The sequence below is a fragment of the Taudactylus pleione genome, unplaced genomic scaffold, assembly GCF_031769625.1.
Source record: "Taudactylus pleione unplaced genomic scaffold, aTauple2 ptg000682l, whole genome shotgun sequence".
Lineage (NCBI taxonomy): Eukaryota > Metazoa > Chordata > Amphibia > Anura > Myobatrachidae > Taudactylus > Taudactylus pleione.
In genome coordinates, this window is record NW_028285084.1 from 2,069,733 (window position 1) to 2,086,352 (window position 16,620).

At 44.2% G+C, this 16,620-nt stretch overlaps 1 protein-coding gene across 2 annotated transcripts in view; it reads left to right on the plus strand.

Annotated features, from left to right (window-relative positions):
* Nucleotides 1-16,620, plus strand: part of ACACA (acetyl-CoA carboxylase alpha) — a 532,248-nt gene that overhangs the window by 105,780 nt on the left and 409,848 nt on the right. For both annotated transcript variants that reach the window (XM_088455952.1, XM_088455953.1), the window contains exons 16-18: nt 2,075-2,156; nt 8,027-8,172; nt 16,255-16,405. In XM_088455952.1, coding sequence (XP_088312078.1) covers nt 2,075-2,156; nt 8,027-8,172; nt 16,255-16,405 — 379 coding nt within the window. The remainder of the gene's footprint in view (nt 1-2,074; nt 2,157-8,026; nt 8,173-16,254; nt 16,406-16,620) is intronic.

Here is a 16,620-nt window from a genome sequence, read left to right on the forward strand (position 1 = left end):
TTGTATTCTTCTTTTGTGCTGTGGGTCTAGTCTCAAAACTTGATGCAGAATGTTTTATTTTTCAGTCATTAAAAATGCAGGAAAATATTATGGGTTAAACCTTACTGTGACCAGTACATGTAAAACTTATAACATAACTTGGAGGATTACACAAAAAAGTTCTGGAATGCAAAGTGGAAACTACAAAAGTGATATTTCTTAAGACTTAAAATATCACATTCTGTCCTTCCAGTGTACATTAGCAATTCACACTTAGGCCCGTATTCAAAAAGCCAAGCTGCGATGTTTCCGCCGCCTTCGCCTGTTTTGAGGCAAATCTTTTTCCCTGTGCGCTCCCATTTATCTCCGTATTTAATTTCAAAAGACGCAAACAGGCGAAACTGGTGAAAAGTCCCTAAGATTTTGGGAAAATCGGTCTGTACCCCTGAAAAAGCTGCAGTAACATAGAAATCAATATAGAAGTGTTCTAATAGCCCTAATAAATGTGTTTTGTAAGTATCAAAATTGGCTGTTATATGTACTGAGGTCACATTTGGGGTACATGAAAATGGGTACTAGTATATTTTGATGTCTCCAAAGTGAATATTTAAAAACTCACAAAAATACACCACCTGCAATCCCAAAAACACCTGTCCCATCCATATAGCCCCCCAAAGTACCAGGCCCCCCACTTTTTACCCATTTTCTAACACTTTTTTTCATTTTCGCCCCAAAATTTACATGTCATTTTTGGGGTGTTCGCAATAAAATTTAGTTTTTATTTTGACTGATTAGTCATTAGGAGGGGTGTCCAAAGGGTTCTGGACCAAATCCTCACATTTGCATACCAAAATAGTGATTTTGCACTTCCAATTTGCCTGCCTATACATAGAGAACTTTTCTCCTGTTTTTTTTTTCTGCGTAGGCGAAAACTCCTGTAATTGAATACGGAGATGAGTTTAAAATGCGCGAAAAGTTCAAATCCACGAAAACGTTTCTCCAAACGGTACTTTTCGTGGCTAATTGAATTCGGCCCTTAGTTTATATATTGTTATACTGCAACAGTCCCAACTTAGAAGTCGGCCCTTGATAAATGACACTGAATAAGGCTAACCCAATTTGTATAGTTTAATGCACATGCTACAGTCAACTACCTGCCAAGCAATGCCATCAAACCTACATGTCTGACGAAATACAGGAAGTTATATTTGTGATTGAGCCATAACCGGCTGCCCTGCAATCTCCTCCTTTTGTCTCGGCACTCGCTGCAGTGTTGTAACCAGCAATGTGCCCGGCTCCCCCCATTTCCAGACGTGCAGGGGTGTAGCGTGGGCAAAGTCACTGGAGTAGAGCTGCAGGACCTCTTCCCCTTCATAATTATTCATAGACAGAGGCAGTCTAGGCACCAGGGCTCACTGTGTCCGGACCTGCCCTATTACATACTGGCCCTGACAGTGAGTGGCTTGTTTCATTTGGCTGGCCCCTCCTCATGGAGCAGTCTCCTGCTTACAGATCCATCCCTCTCCTTCCTTTTACTCCCATCTCCACTCTCGGTTCCTCTCACATCCGCAGCACCCGACCACCCCCACACACCTGTTTCCCTCTCCTGGTCTCTCTCCCCTCACACAGCTCTAAACTCCCCCCCCCATATTCACCCCCCTTCCATATTCACCCCCCTTCATATTCACTGCCCCCCCACACCATCTCCCCCACACCGGTTTCCCTCTCCAGGACACACTCTCCCCACACACCGCTGCAAACATCTCCCCCCATTCGCGACACCCACCCCCACACTGGTTACACAAATAATGCCTATTTCAGGAGAGGAAAGACATTGCATGGGCATGTTTCATTCTGAGTTTTTGCTGTTTTATACTGATCAGAGGACCAATTACTGGTGGTGGTGGCGGCAGTCACAATGTGTTGTGTGTATCATGGCATAGCAAACCAAATTTATTTAACAAATACACATTTCACAGTTTAATTTTTGTTTTTTTTCTGTAATGGTAAGTTTCATATTGTTGGTATTTCTGAGCTGGTGCTCAAAACTGTTTTACATATGAATTTTTACTCATTTTTTTTTCCTACATTTCAGGGGTCAAGTGTTACCAGCACACACACTGTTAAATACAGTTGATGTTGAACTTATCTATGAGGGGATGAAATATGTGCTTAAGGTAAAGTATGTTTCCGTCTTTGATTCTCTTTCAACTTCTAATTGTAGTTGCTGGTTTGTATTCCTGGCCACTGTCTTTCTCTGGTCTCTAACTTTGGCATGGTTCTACCTACTTTTCCGGAGATTACAACCTGCCATAAGAAAACAATTATTCTAGAGTATGGATTTTGAGGTGGGGCCATGATAGATTAAACTAACATGATCTATGGAAAGTACAAACCACACTTCTTTTTTTATTTTGGTTTCTGTAGGTCTACCCACTACTAAGGGGTAAGGCCCCCATACATCAGAGATGGATTGCAGCAATCGTGCAATTTGCAATCAATTGTGAATAAAAATCTGCAATGTATGGGCTTCACAGATCGCAGATTGCAACCAAAAAGTGATTGGAATTGTTTAATCAGATTGTCCAACATGTTGGATTTCACAGATCGATTGGGGCTGTAGATTGCTAATGTATGGACATGATTAGCAGATTTGCAGACCGTTTCTAGTAAAATGATGGGCCTTTCAAGATTGGCAGATCTGTGTTTGCTGCAATCGATCTGCAAATCACTGAAAAAGATCTGTAGTGTATGGGCGCAGATTGCTCGATTGGGAAATCCTAAGATCGGGCAATAAATCTTCAAATTGTTCAATTGTGGTTTTCAGATTGCTGATGTATGGGGGCCTGTACTCAGAAACAGTAACAGACTGCTAGTACACAAGCAAAGCAAACATCTCTATGAACTGCAGTGTACTCTAACCCAGGTCTAGACCTTATGCCCCAACATTTTGTAAACACAATCACCAGTAAAACACAAATGACACACTTTTACTCGCATTCATAATGTCATCAGAGGTCTCCTACACTACAATCCAGTATGTTTACTTAAAGTGAATGGAGCGGGTTTTAAAGTTTTGAAAACTGCAAAGCTCATGAATGAGTAACATCACAAGTGGTTATGGTGTAACTGTATTCAATGGTTTTCATTATTAGACCTGTTTTAAAGCCTTGTACAGCTTTAAGGAGGTTAGGAATATTAAACACATTCTCAAGACCATACAGTATTTATTTATTTATTACCAGTTATTTATATAGCTCACATTTATTCCCCAGCGCTTTACAGAGTATATTCGGCCACTCACATCAGTCCCTGCCCCAGTGGAGCTTACAATCTATATTTCCTACCACATGTACAGACATACAAACTAGGGTTAATTTTTTTGGGAGGAGCCAATTAACCTACCAGTATATTTTTGGAGTGTGGGAGGAAACCCGAGTACCCGGAGGAAACCCACGCAAGCACAGGGAGAATATACAAACTCTGCACAGTTAGGGCCATGGTGGGAATCAAACCCACGACCTCAGTGCTGTGAGGCAGTAATGCTAACCATTACACCGTCTGTGCTGCCAAGTAGAGTTAGTCCTATTCTCCTAGTACATACATATTTACTGTTACCCTGGGGGCAGTGATGATCTGATCCCTTGACATTGTGACTCTCACAGGTCCATATTATCTCTCTGCTCATCTGCTAGACTTTGTATTTATTCCTAGTTTAACTGGTGTGGATGGAAGTTATGGAAGCTTGTTTATTTTTTCGTTTGTGTTTTTTTTTTTTTATTACCCTCCCACTTCCACCTTTTTTTAAATAGCCCCTCTACACTGCTATTAACCCCTTCAGTGCTGTGAGACATACAATGAGTGGCAACAGTACTGAGGAACTTGGCTGGTCAACATTATTACAGAGTTAGTTGGTTAGGAGGAGGCATACAACTTGAGTGCCATTACAGTGGGAGAGCAGATCCGATGGGCCAAAGCCACTCAGAGTCTTTGGTAGTAAATGCTGGCATCATCAGAGAAGCTATGAGGGTGGTTCAATAAGTAAGGTAACAAGACCTCTCGCGTGTAATGTTCTCTATTTCATTCTAATTTCCAGCCAGGCCAGAGCAGGTAGACCACTGCTTCCCCTCACAGCCATTAGACTGCGTCTCATATCAGTCGTACTGTCCCAACATTTTTTTTTATTAAGTTTCTTATATAGCACAGAATATTCCGTTGCGCTTTACAATTGGATACCTTTATAGAACAAACAGGATAATAACAGACAAACATAGAGGTAAGAGGGCCCTGCTTGCAAGCTTACAATCTATAGGATCAGTTATAAGGTGGCGAGGCTGGCAGAAACATAGTCAAACATTGAGATGCGTAGTGTGATCAGATTTCTGCATCTATAGGGCACATCAGCAGCTGAATTTCCTCACCAGCTTGTCGAGGTGTACGGTGATGATGTCATTTCACAGAATCAGGTTTGAGTTTGGTGCACTGCCTTTGATAACGATAGGACAGACGTTCAAGATGAGCAGTGATCTGGCTAGCCAAGCACGTCCACCACAGATGACAATTTGTGCCACATTGAAGTTCTGATTAAGGAAGACACTCATTTGAGTTAGTGATACTGCTGATGAACTGAACATCTCAGTGGGCACTTTGCACAACATAGTTTATGAGTAACTGGTTGTGGAGGACAATTTGTTGAAAATTACCTGTTTGCTTTGAACAGGCGTCGTATTGCTGCATAATAACGCCAACCGCACGCATGAGCTGTTATGGCGCTACCATTGGGAGGTACTGGACCATCCTCCCTACAGCCCTGACCTGGCACCATCTCTTTGGACCATTGAAGAAGCACCTAGGTGGAAGGCAATTCGCAACTGATGATGAATTTCAGCAAGTTGTTATGTCCTGGCTTCAGGCGCTTGACACTGATTTCTTCTATGACAGGATAGATGCCTTGGTGTACTGTTGGAACAAATGCTTAGACAAGTATGGGAACTGTGGAAAAATAATCTGTACCAAGGCCATACTCTTGATTATACGTTTATGTACGAGTTGAGTAAATTTACACAATGAGAGGTCTTGTTGCCTTATTTATTGAACCACCTTCGTATATACGACAAGCATTTACACCACCATTTTAATATTGTGGTATTCTCACCAACTGAAGTGGAGAGGAATTAAATTACTTTTTTGCAGTCCAGTGTAACTAATCTGTATGAATGTCATTACAATTAATTTTATTGTGTATAAATAATTATATTAGAATGTTAATTATCATTTGTGTACAATAAATATTTGAATTTAGGTCAGTGGTTTATGACTTAGAATGTATTAATTGACTGGGTATTACTTGCGCTCCTTGATTTGCTGAATTATGCAACAAATCCTCCAGTTTCTCTTGTTAGTAGACTTTAATTAAAATCCCCCAAAGTGACATTTTATGAATAACCATTCTGTTCATTCAACATGACTACTAAAAGTTGAACTCTCATTGTAAATACGCAGACCTGTTCCTTCAGTGTCTACCACGTCCTGATACACCCAAGCAAGTTAAGGGGCCTATCCATTAGATGACTCTTTGAATAATCCGACCAAAACCAGGAGGTATTGGTCAGAACGTTTAGAAAGTCGTCTAATGGATAGCCGGCAAGGACCAGCGATGTGCGTGCACGCTGGGTCCTTGCCGACCCCAACTATCTGTCGAACATGCTTATCAACCTGACGATGAGCGTCAGGTTCACATGTTCACAGATAGGAGGTCGGTCTCTTGCACTGAATGACATTCAGTGAACGCCGTTCAGCGAGGGCACCGCACCCGGCGACCTGAAGGACTGAACACTAGACGTTCAGTTTTTCAGGTCACCTAATGGATGGGCCCCTTTACAGTCAATCTTTGCATTAAATACAAAAAAATTAACATGACATTTTAAAACAACCCTACTAATTTACAAGATGATTAACATATAACAATGCATAACATCTAACAATAAAAAGCTAGCTGACCAAGTAACAGCTGTACATTACCTGGAAGTTTCTAAGTAAGTAGCTCATCCTTTACCCAGACAAACTCCTGAGTACATTCAGCCATTGGCATAAGTGCAAGTTAAATGTGCTGTTTACCCAACACTAAAATATCCCTGATAATTCACACATTCTGTTATGTTGAATTATTATTAAACCCACCATAGTATTAAATGTCACTGGACAACAAAAAAATTGATCTCTCAGTGATAGCCGTAACCACAAGTGCATACGTACTCCAATATGTTGATGTGTTAATCACAGAACACCTGCCACGCCTATTTAGGAATTATGAGATATTGTATTATTGTAAAGGGGAGAATTTCTCTGAATAATAAGTTTGTTTGTAACATTTGTCATTGCCCAAGTTATACTTGCCAACTCTCCCTGTCTGTCAGGGAGACTCCCTAAAATAGTAGCAATCTCCCTGATTATACCACTAATATACCATTATATTATACCACTATTGTATAGCTGTTATATACTTGTGAAAATATGTAAATGGCATGATCAGTGCCATTTCCATGCATCAGTTATAAGACACAATGGGCCTGATTCAGACCCACTCGCGAGCGGCTGTACGCTCGCAAGTGGGTCGATGGTCTGCACTGAGCATGCGCACGACGGAGGGAGCTCCGTCGTGCGCATGCGCCAGACACGACGAGCGAAGGACTTTCCTTCGCTCGTTGTGTCCGATCAAAGGGGGCGTGCTGTCAATGTTGATTGACAGCACGCCCCCTTTGGTGGGCGTGCCGGGGGCGTGTCTCCCTGACGGGGGCGTTCCCACGGGAACGCCTCCCGTCAGAAGCCGGCCCACTGACATCACTAGTGATGTCAGTGGGAGTGATTTTGGCTCTGATAGAGCCAAAATCACTCCGGAGCTTGCGGTTGAAAACCTCAACCGCAGGCTCCGGCTCGCAATTTCGATGGTCGCGATGGTCACGACCATCGCGGCCATCAAAATGCACGCTCGTATAGCCTGTGGGTGGTGACCCACAGCTATACGAGCGTCCAGGAGGACGCTCCATGAAAAAGGAGCCCGGCCCTCATGCAGAGCGTGCGCTCTGCTCAGAGCGTACGGCTCTGAATGAGGGCCAATGTTCCCTATATCTACATGCATTTTCATAGAAGGTTTCTCTTGGCCACTTATACAGTATGGAACCACTTGTAAAACACCACAGATGAGTAATCCCTGAAAAGTATCTGTATGTTCCATCAACAAGTAGATCTTACTAACTGCTTTGGGGCTCGCTTACATTTGGATGTAAATCATTTGTATGATACTCCTTTGCACATATTGCAGAACACATGTCCACTTTACCACCGCGCTCATAGGTGGTGCTTTCACAATCTCCCTGAAATGTTTTTCATAAGTAGGCAAGTATAACTCAAGTATATGTGATCATGGTATCCAGGTTCCCTTAGCAATCCCATATAAACCTATTTAGGAGGTGGCAGATGTGTTCCCATTCACTAGCAGTAGAATCAGTTGTGACATTTTTGTGCCTATTAATCATTGGGGAGTGTAACCTCTCTGCGGGGGATACTTAACCCCGGAGCAGATACTTAACACTGCTGTCCCCACGATTAGTAACACTGCTACAGAAGTAGCAGCGTTCCTTAAATCTCCTGTGGCCGGCTTCTGCGCATCTATGACCTGAGGTCATTCATGCGCAGAGCCGCTTGGGAGGCTGGAAAGATGCGGCAGAGGGATCCACTCAGATTCCTCTTCACATCCCCGGAACTCCCTCCTTCCTTTTATGGCTCAGAGGCGTCAAGAGCAGAAGCATGTTTTCTTCTTTTTTTTTCTCCTCATTACTTATATATAATCTGTGAACATTACATTATTATGGTTAAAATTTGCTGGCTATATATTATTGTGTTAGTAGATTTGTCACCACTCCCAGTATCAAGGTGTCGTGACCTGATTCATTTTGTAGAACATTGTTAGTGGATGTTTGACATTATGAAGGGTAAAGGCAGGAAAAAAATGTCATCATACACATGAGCTCTTTCTTTGTAAATCCAGGTCACGCGACAATCTCCGAATTCCTATGTAGTGATAATGAACAGCTCCTATGTGGAAGTGGATGTACACAGACTGAGTGATGGCGGCCTACTTCTGTCATATGACGGCAGCAGCTACACTACGTATATTAAAGAAGAAATTGACAGGTAACTCTTTATATTTTTCATCTTTGAACCTGTTTTTCAGTTGGATTACGGGGGCTCATCACTTCCGCTCTATTATTTTGAGTGCAAATACAATCATCTTTTGTCTTAAACCAAAACCTACTTACTCTCCCAGCATTTTGAAACTTGTGGTCTCTTTGCCAGTCAATATCCTAAAATAATTTTGATGACATGACGCTTGGGGCTAGATTTACTAGGGCAGAAACTGCATATAAGCATATAAACTGTGATAAGCAGCAGCAGCTCCTGCCCTCTTACCTGAGGGGGGCTGCTACTGCTGCTGGTCTGGCCGTGGCCGGCCGGGTGCACAATGAATCTGGCAGGCACCCAGGCAACGCATGCGCGTAACACCGGCTTCTGGGTACTGCATTGGTTACAGCCTCGAGAAGCCCTGTAGGGCTGCCCGAAAGGCAGAGCAGCGGCTTCCACTGGAAGCCGCTCTCTGCTATTCGCAGCCCAGGACTGGCAGTCCCAGGGGGTGTTGTCTCCTCCCCCTTGGGCTGCCTGTCCTTTGCGTGACTGGCAGGTGGCGCTACCAATGGGAACCACCTCCAATCATAGTGAAGCAGTGCGGACTGCAACTGGCTCACTGAAGTAGCAGATTTTACTGGGGTTGCTGCAGCCCCCGCAGCCCCTAGGTAAAATCCGCCACAGGTTATGAGCTCTCTGTACAACTTAGAATGATGATGGTATGCTCGTCTGAAAGAGGGGAGTTCTGCTTTCAAACGATGTACTCCTATAGAAGCTATTGTCTGGTGATCATAAGGGAAAACCCTACACTACTAAAAAAATCATGGAGTACAGGGATGGGGGAAGGTCTCCCTACCTGGCTTCCATTCATTAAGAGGCACCCATAATAGAAAGAAAGTTACTTAATCTTTTTCACAAATTAATTTATAATCACAAAAGACTGCAAATCAGTCTGGTTATATTGCAAAGGTCGGGGACGCAGGGCGGTATATATTTTCCTGACAAAATTTTTTACTCAGGCAGCATACTGTTGTTGCCTAAAAGATTGGATCCATAAACAGTGTGTGTGTGTATATAAATATGCATCAAGCAGAGATCCCACTTGACATCCTTGTTAAGTCCCTTTTGATGTCTGCCTGAACTGTATAGCTTACACTTATGAATAAATGGAAACTGAAAAGTCACCGATCTTTGATTTTACTGCTGCGAGCATATGTACAATTCCAACATGGCTTAACTGCATTTCCCATCATGTTATGCGCCACATATAATTTTAGTTCTATTAGATTCTTGGTGGATATATTTTCAAGAAAACAACTCACATTTTCTGCAGCTAGCTCTAAATTGCCTTCCATCACACTCATGGTACGATGTTTGTGCAAGCACAAGATTACATACATGCTGTACTAACTTCTTTATCACTATTGAGTTGATGTATCTATGCTTTACCAACAGCTATTTCTTATCTTTATGCTGTTTTAAGACTACTACATTAGGATGGCCGTCACAATGAGATCTACAAGAAAAGTCTATTTTGATGTTTTATTATACACTAATAAAACCCTTTTGGTTGTTATATTTTTGGACATGCAGTTTCATGTGTATTATTTAGGTTATCCCTTCTATTGTTAGTTGTCAACTGAAAGGTATACAGTATATGTCATCCTGTCCTTAGTATGTCTGCCATGCTGCATTTATATGCATATGCCTTTATATCGCTGCGTATAGGATTGCCCATCCAAGAAGTTCTGATTGCCAGTCAAGCCATTTGCCATGGAGAAACTCCTGAACTTCCTTCCCCTCCAACCAGAGTGGACCATTCTGAGTGTCCCAACCACATTTTCTAGATCCACAATAGGCTAAAATATACTACAAGTTATTGTTGCAAAGAAATGCATGCTGCAACATTGTATCCGTACCAGCCTTCCATCCTTAACAATCATTTCTGGATTGGCTTAAAATCTCTTATAAAAAGTCTGCTTCTGAAAACTCCAATAGTTCTTTGACGTTTGGGAGAGCTGTATTGACATGATACACTACACCTCCAATGCACAATGTAACAAGCACTACTTACAGGATATGTGCTGCTACACAAAAATTACACATTTCACCAGATGAGGAAAGTCTAAAGCCCAGATCCCTCCCATTTTGTGCCAATGAAATAGGGTCATTTAATGCTTTAGGCCTTCTAGTTTAAAAAAAATGGTAGATCTTAGAAACATAGAATTTGACGGCACATAACAACCACTTGGCACAAATGGTCTGCCCATTTTGTTGGGCTACCAAAAAATTAATACACATGCATTTAAATCAAGATTTCAAAAATTAGCAAAATAACTATTTCAAGTGCAGATTGTTGTTTTACAATTTCAGAAATGTGGATTCATTCTTAAAGAAGAACACAATGGTTCTCTTTGTGGTGTGCATAGACAAACACAGGGGGGGGTCCAGTTGCCTGGAAACTCCCCTTCCCCAATCCACACCATGATGGCCACAATAGAAATAGCATATATTACTAAAGCTGCTTGTTTTAAGATCCCCCTCAAAAATTTTAAATAAAATAATTAGCACTACCTGCTGATCTTTTAAAATGTGTGAGCCAGTAATGAATACACTTGTGCATCAACTAGGAGATCTGGAAAACATGCCCAGTTAGGGGTGCACTATATAGACCATCTATACTGTAAATTATTAATACTGTATAATAATACACTCTCCATTGCTTAAGGAGACCAATTTTACATATATGTCCAGGGCGGGATGTAGTTAATAGACCAGCGGACGCGATGCGACCGGTCTAAATCCCGACTCATCCTGCTCGACAAGAGACTTGATAGGTGTCGAAATGCCGACGCCTATCTTAATCCCGACACAGGAAGAACGACCCCCGCCATCCCGATCGTCCTCGGACAGGTAAGTATAACACTTAGACCGGGGATGGTGGGATAGGTTCAGGCACCCCCCGGGGAAAGTTAGGGTTAGGCTAGGGGAAGGGGGGGTTAGGGTTAGGCACTAGGGGGGGAGGTTAGGGTTAGGCACCCCCTGGGAGGGTTAGGTTTAGGTGCGGGGAGGGGGTTAGGCACCCCTAAAGGAGGGTTATGGGGGTAGAGGGGATGGTTAGGGTACTTATCTCTACCTGTCGGGATTTCGACTTGCCGGCCTGCCGCTGTTGGTATTTACATACCGATTCTGTCCAGGGCAGTGCAAGGTTCTGCTCCCCCAGACTCCTGAACTTGCTCAAATGACCTGGAATGGAGTCCACATCTGAAGTAAACATTTAGCTCAGACAGGATGGCGCTACTTCCACATATAATATCTTACTGTGATCACTGGTCCTGTATATGTCAGGATTACTACATACACTATAATACGTATGATGTATATTATAGCTGATTAAGTGCTAATTATGCCCTCTTCATGGACTGGCCACTCTATTTGATAAAAAATACTTTTTCTTAAAGGGTTAAAATAAATTATTTTGGGCATCCAACAATCTGTTCCTCCTTCTTCATGACTAAGACCAATACTATAATTCAACACTGACGTAAAACTGATTCTAGAAGTAACCAACATTTCAGCACCCTTATGTAACTCCACCTAAACGATGCTACTGACCATCATCCTAACTAGCAAGCCAGGGACCCCACAGTTTGTGAGGCTGATCGGCACAGTGCTGTTTATGCTTAAATCCTTTCAGTTGTGAACAATAGTACAGGAGGCCATAAGCGTTCAGCCAGTTGCTGTGATCACTGACATGGTAGCCAGACTGCTTATTTCTTGGAATATCTGAGCGATTCCAGGTAAAGCAGAACTTTATTCAGAAGTTGATAACTGCACTCAGTGCCGGATTAAACCCTGTGGAGGCCTTTAGACAATCAAAATCTCGGGGCTCCCCTCACAAATGATATACTGTGCTCTCAAAGCTTCTACTCGCGAATATTCTACTGTGATCTTGAGTCGGTGGTAAATCGCGCCACACTACCTCACACAAAGCTTAGTTTCTCGTGCTCGCACTCTGCTAGTGGGATAACTAAATAGTGCGCACTTCGGCTGCTAGATGTAGATGACCTTCACTGGTATACAATCGGGAAGCCGTCTGCCGGAATCCCGGCAGCCGGCTTCCCGACCGCTTTATGCCGCCGTGGTATAAATGACTGGTGTCTATATCTAGACGCCGCTCATTTCCCCGACGCCGGGAGACTGGCGCCCGGCTTCCCAATCGAGCGGATGCCGGGCGCTGCGAGAGGACAGCCGCGGGGGGGGGCTAGGTTTAGGGCACCCGGGGGGGACTTAGGGTTAGGCACCCCCCCCGGGAGGGTTAGGGTTAGGCTAGGGGGAAGGAGGGTTAGGGTTAGGCACCCCCGGGGGGGACTTAGGGTTAGGCACCCTCCCGGGGGACTTAGGTTTAGGCAGCGGGGAAGGGGGGGGGTTAGGGTTAGGCACTTAGAGGGGGGATTAGGGTTAGTCACAGGGGGGGAGGTTACGGTTAGGCACCCCTAAGGAGGGTTAGGGTTAGGTTAGATTAGTAGATAGTTACTTACCTTACCACGATAGGGATTTCCAGTGCTGTCGGGCATCCGCTGCTAGGCTCTGCTGTTTTGTCGGGCTGCCGCTGCCGGGATTCGAACTCCTGGCCATGCGGCAGCCGGGATATCATACCAACTCCCCATCACTACTGTACGTTACCCAAACGTAGGTTGCACCGAAATTTTTACAAACTGACAGCTGACGGAAGATAAGCTTTTAAGAGGCACACTGTAATGTGAATCTGATGTCTATGGTTTATGTGCTTTAAATTGTTAATGGGCACATTACATTGATGCAGTATTTTCTCTATAGAGTCTTTAATGTTAAGTTTTGTTTCTTTGAGTTATTTAATTTTTTCTATCTTTTGGAAACAATTTAAGAAGCTTGATTGTAATTTTCTTTCAAGATCAAATCAATATTATTTTGATCCGTTGTCACGAGGTCCCTAAAAGGCGTGGGGCCCATAGGCTGGTTCCTACTCTGCCTATTTGGTAATCCGCGCACTGACTGCACTCTATTCTAAAATCCCCTATTCACTAATTTCAGTCTGTAAATAATCTGCATCGTTCGTATACACTGCAACTTTTCCACCGTGGCATAACGAGATGGCAGTAGTAGCATTATCTACTAGCTGTAAGAGCCCCTGTGGTGCAGCTGTATGGTATGCTGGCTCATGTTAGGGAGGGGGCAGGCGTAGATGGGCAACAGAAAATAAAAGCTGAAAAGAGAACAAAGGAATATTTGAACTGAGGGCCTGATTCAGAGCCGGGCACTCGCTCTGAATCAGGGCCGTCCATCTTGTTTTTCAGAGCTTCCTCCTGGCCACTCGCATAGCTGTGGGTGACCACCCACAGCTATAGCAAGCGGCCAGGAAGATGGTCGCGATGGTCAAGACCATCACGGCCATCAGGCTAGCGACGAGACCTTTGTGGTAGGGTCTCGTTGCCGCAAGCCCCACAGTGCTTTCGGCTCTAAAAGAGCCGAAAGCACTCCCACTGACATCACTTGTAATGTCAGTGGGGCCGGCCCCAGACGGTAGTCGTTCCCATGAGAACGCCTCCGTCTGGGCAGCCATGCCTCCGGCCCGCCCACCAAAGGGGGCGTGCTGTCACTCAACATCGACAGCACGTCCCCTTTGGTACGAGACCCGGAGCGACGGATTGCCCGTCACTATCCAGGTCTCGCACATGCGCATGACGGAGCCGGCTCCGTCGTGCGCATGCTCACTGGGCCACCATCGACCTGCATAGCACTCGCGAGTGGGTTTGATACAGGCCCTGAGCCCTTAAATGACAGGCAGCATGGGCAAGGAATATATGAACTAAATATGTGTGGTGGATGTTACTACTGGATGGGGTTATTAGGTTGGCCCCGCTAATTTTGGCACCCAGCCACAGAACATTTAGTTACACCACTACTTTACATTTGTACGTAGCTGGCATTAAAAATTGGACCAACATATCTTCATTCTTCTTCTCTTATGAGAGACCATAACATAGCAACTGTTATTAAATTTTTTTGGGGTAGGGGAGTGAGTACTTTAAGTTAATTTAAATTTATTTTTTTCTCATTGCAATATTCTGTGTAAAAAAATAGTTTGACCTCTTAACATCTCCAACAGCACCCTCCAGTGTGGAGAATTATGTTTGCACATTGACCTTCATCTTATTTTACTTCTCCAAAAATAGGAACAAGTTTAATTCTAAACAGCTTTTGAACTTGTGATTTGTCCCATTTCAAATGACAGTCTAATGCTGGGTACACACGAAACGGTTTTACCACCAACGACTTGACAGCTATCTTTCAGAGAGATCTTTCAGTGAAGTCATCCTGCCACATCTCTGAACAGGCAAAGTTGACAATATTGTCCAGATTGGCCTGCATGTACACACTATCATAGATATCGTAATTGTTCATGTGGGAACGTGCATCGTTGGTCATTCACTGCATAAAAATGAATGATATGAACAATACAGTATATCGTTGAAGGTTATTGTTCATATCGTTCATAGATATCGTACCGGGATTTTTAAGTGGTTTGGTAATACTTTCTGGGGTGTAATGATGGGCCTATTCCCATTAGTTTAATGTGAAATATGTAATTTTGTACGACAAAAAGTGTCTACCTATGACCATATGCAGAGCTAATACTTGCGCTTCCTTAAACTTGAAGAGGCAGACTGAGAAAAAGAGAGATTAGGGGGCCTATCCATCATCAGGGCCATTAAGAGCTGGGCCCCGTTACTGATGAGGGGTCGTGGTCTAATCGTGGAAGGTGTGGCCATGCCTCCTTTGACAAATCTTTTTAAAAACATATTTGCGGCGCTGCGTGCTGGGGAGAGTGGAGCTGGGAGCCCCTCAGCTCGGAGCAAATCCGGGGAGGGGGGCGCAGTCAGAGTGATCGCTCTCCCCTCCCACAGGCAGAGTACAGGAGACTGCTACTCAGCGGCAGCTGCAGTCTCCCACTGCAGCCCAGCACACAGCAGCATGTGCTGGGGTGCTGACAGGTAAGAGGGAGGGGGGCGGCTTAGGACACAGGAGCCCATTCAGACCCGCTCGCTAGATGCGTACGCTCACTTCCAGCGTATGCAAATTCAGCTAAGTGACGTCAAGGCAGGCGATCGCACAGCAAGGCATAAGCACGCCCACTATGTCTTGGCGTGCGATCGGTTTGTGTATGTATACGCCCACCAGCCTGTCTTAAGACGCCCACTAGCGTACGTCATCTCCAGGAAGTGTATGCATGCATCGGTACATCGGGTACCATCAGAAGCGAACGCAGCGCTTGAGGTTGACTATACCTTGCCGCAAGCACTGCAATCACAGCAGGCTGAAATACAACCAAGTGACGTGTACAATGACGCTCCTTTGCTAATTATGCACACCCAGACACGCCTGCGTTTGCATCATCACTCCCCCGTTCACAAGCACCTTCCCCTGTTACCACCCAAAAACGGCACTATCTGTCACTCAAAATAGCGTCCAGTCTGTGCACAACGAGCGCACGATTCCCGATCGCAGTGAGTGAAGCACGCATGCACATATTGATGCATATGCAATATCGCCCATTGCGTGCGTCCGCGGCTTAGCGAGTGGGCCCACAGTTCCCTAGCCAGGCCCCTGCAGCAGGCCTGGGTATCCGCACCCCCCATCCCCCTTGGCGCCCCTGATTATAATCTGGCACAGCTGAACTGAAAAAGAAGCTGTCACTGCAATCCTTAACACTGCAAATGTAGCATACTTAACACTGTCTGGTCTGTCCAGTGCGCATGCCGGTTTGCAACCCCAGACCTCCTTCCCATAGGAAGGTCTGGTGCTCTGAGAACCTGAAGATTGCGTTGATTCCTGCAAACAAACTAAGGAAACTTTCAGTTTTCAGATTTTGCTGAATTTTAGGCGTTACTAAAAACATGTGGAAACTGGTGTTTCCACATGTATAATGGGCCCATAATGGCTAGTGAATAGGCCACTTAGAGGTAAAACGCAGTCCAAGTACAGTAAGGGCATATTTAACTCATCGCAACTGAGTCGACCCACAATCCTTCTGATGCATTTATTTTTGTACAGGTACCGTGTCACTATTGGAAATAAAACCTGTGTGTTTGAAAAGGAAAATGATCCCTCAATCTTGCGCTCCCCTTCTGCTGGGAAGCTGATACAGTATGTAGTGGAGGACGGGGGTCATGTCTTTGCTGGACAGTGCTACGCTGAAATAGAGGTATGACAGAGCAATGATTATTGCTATCTACTGTATTATGTTTTCCATTTTGGAAAGGATATATGTGTTAGAATTACTTTTGGAGAATATAAGGTTGTATACACACAGGCATCCTGTAAGCAGCATAGCCATATGGCTCAGAACAAAGGGAAGCTTGATGGAAACCAGGATTCACTTTCCCTTGAACCAAAACACAGCTACAAAGCCCAGCAATG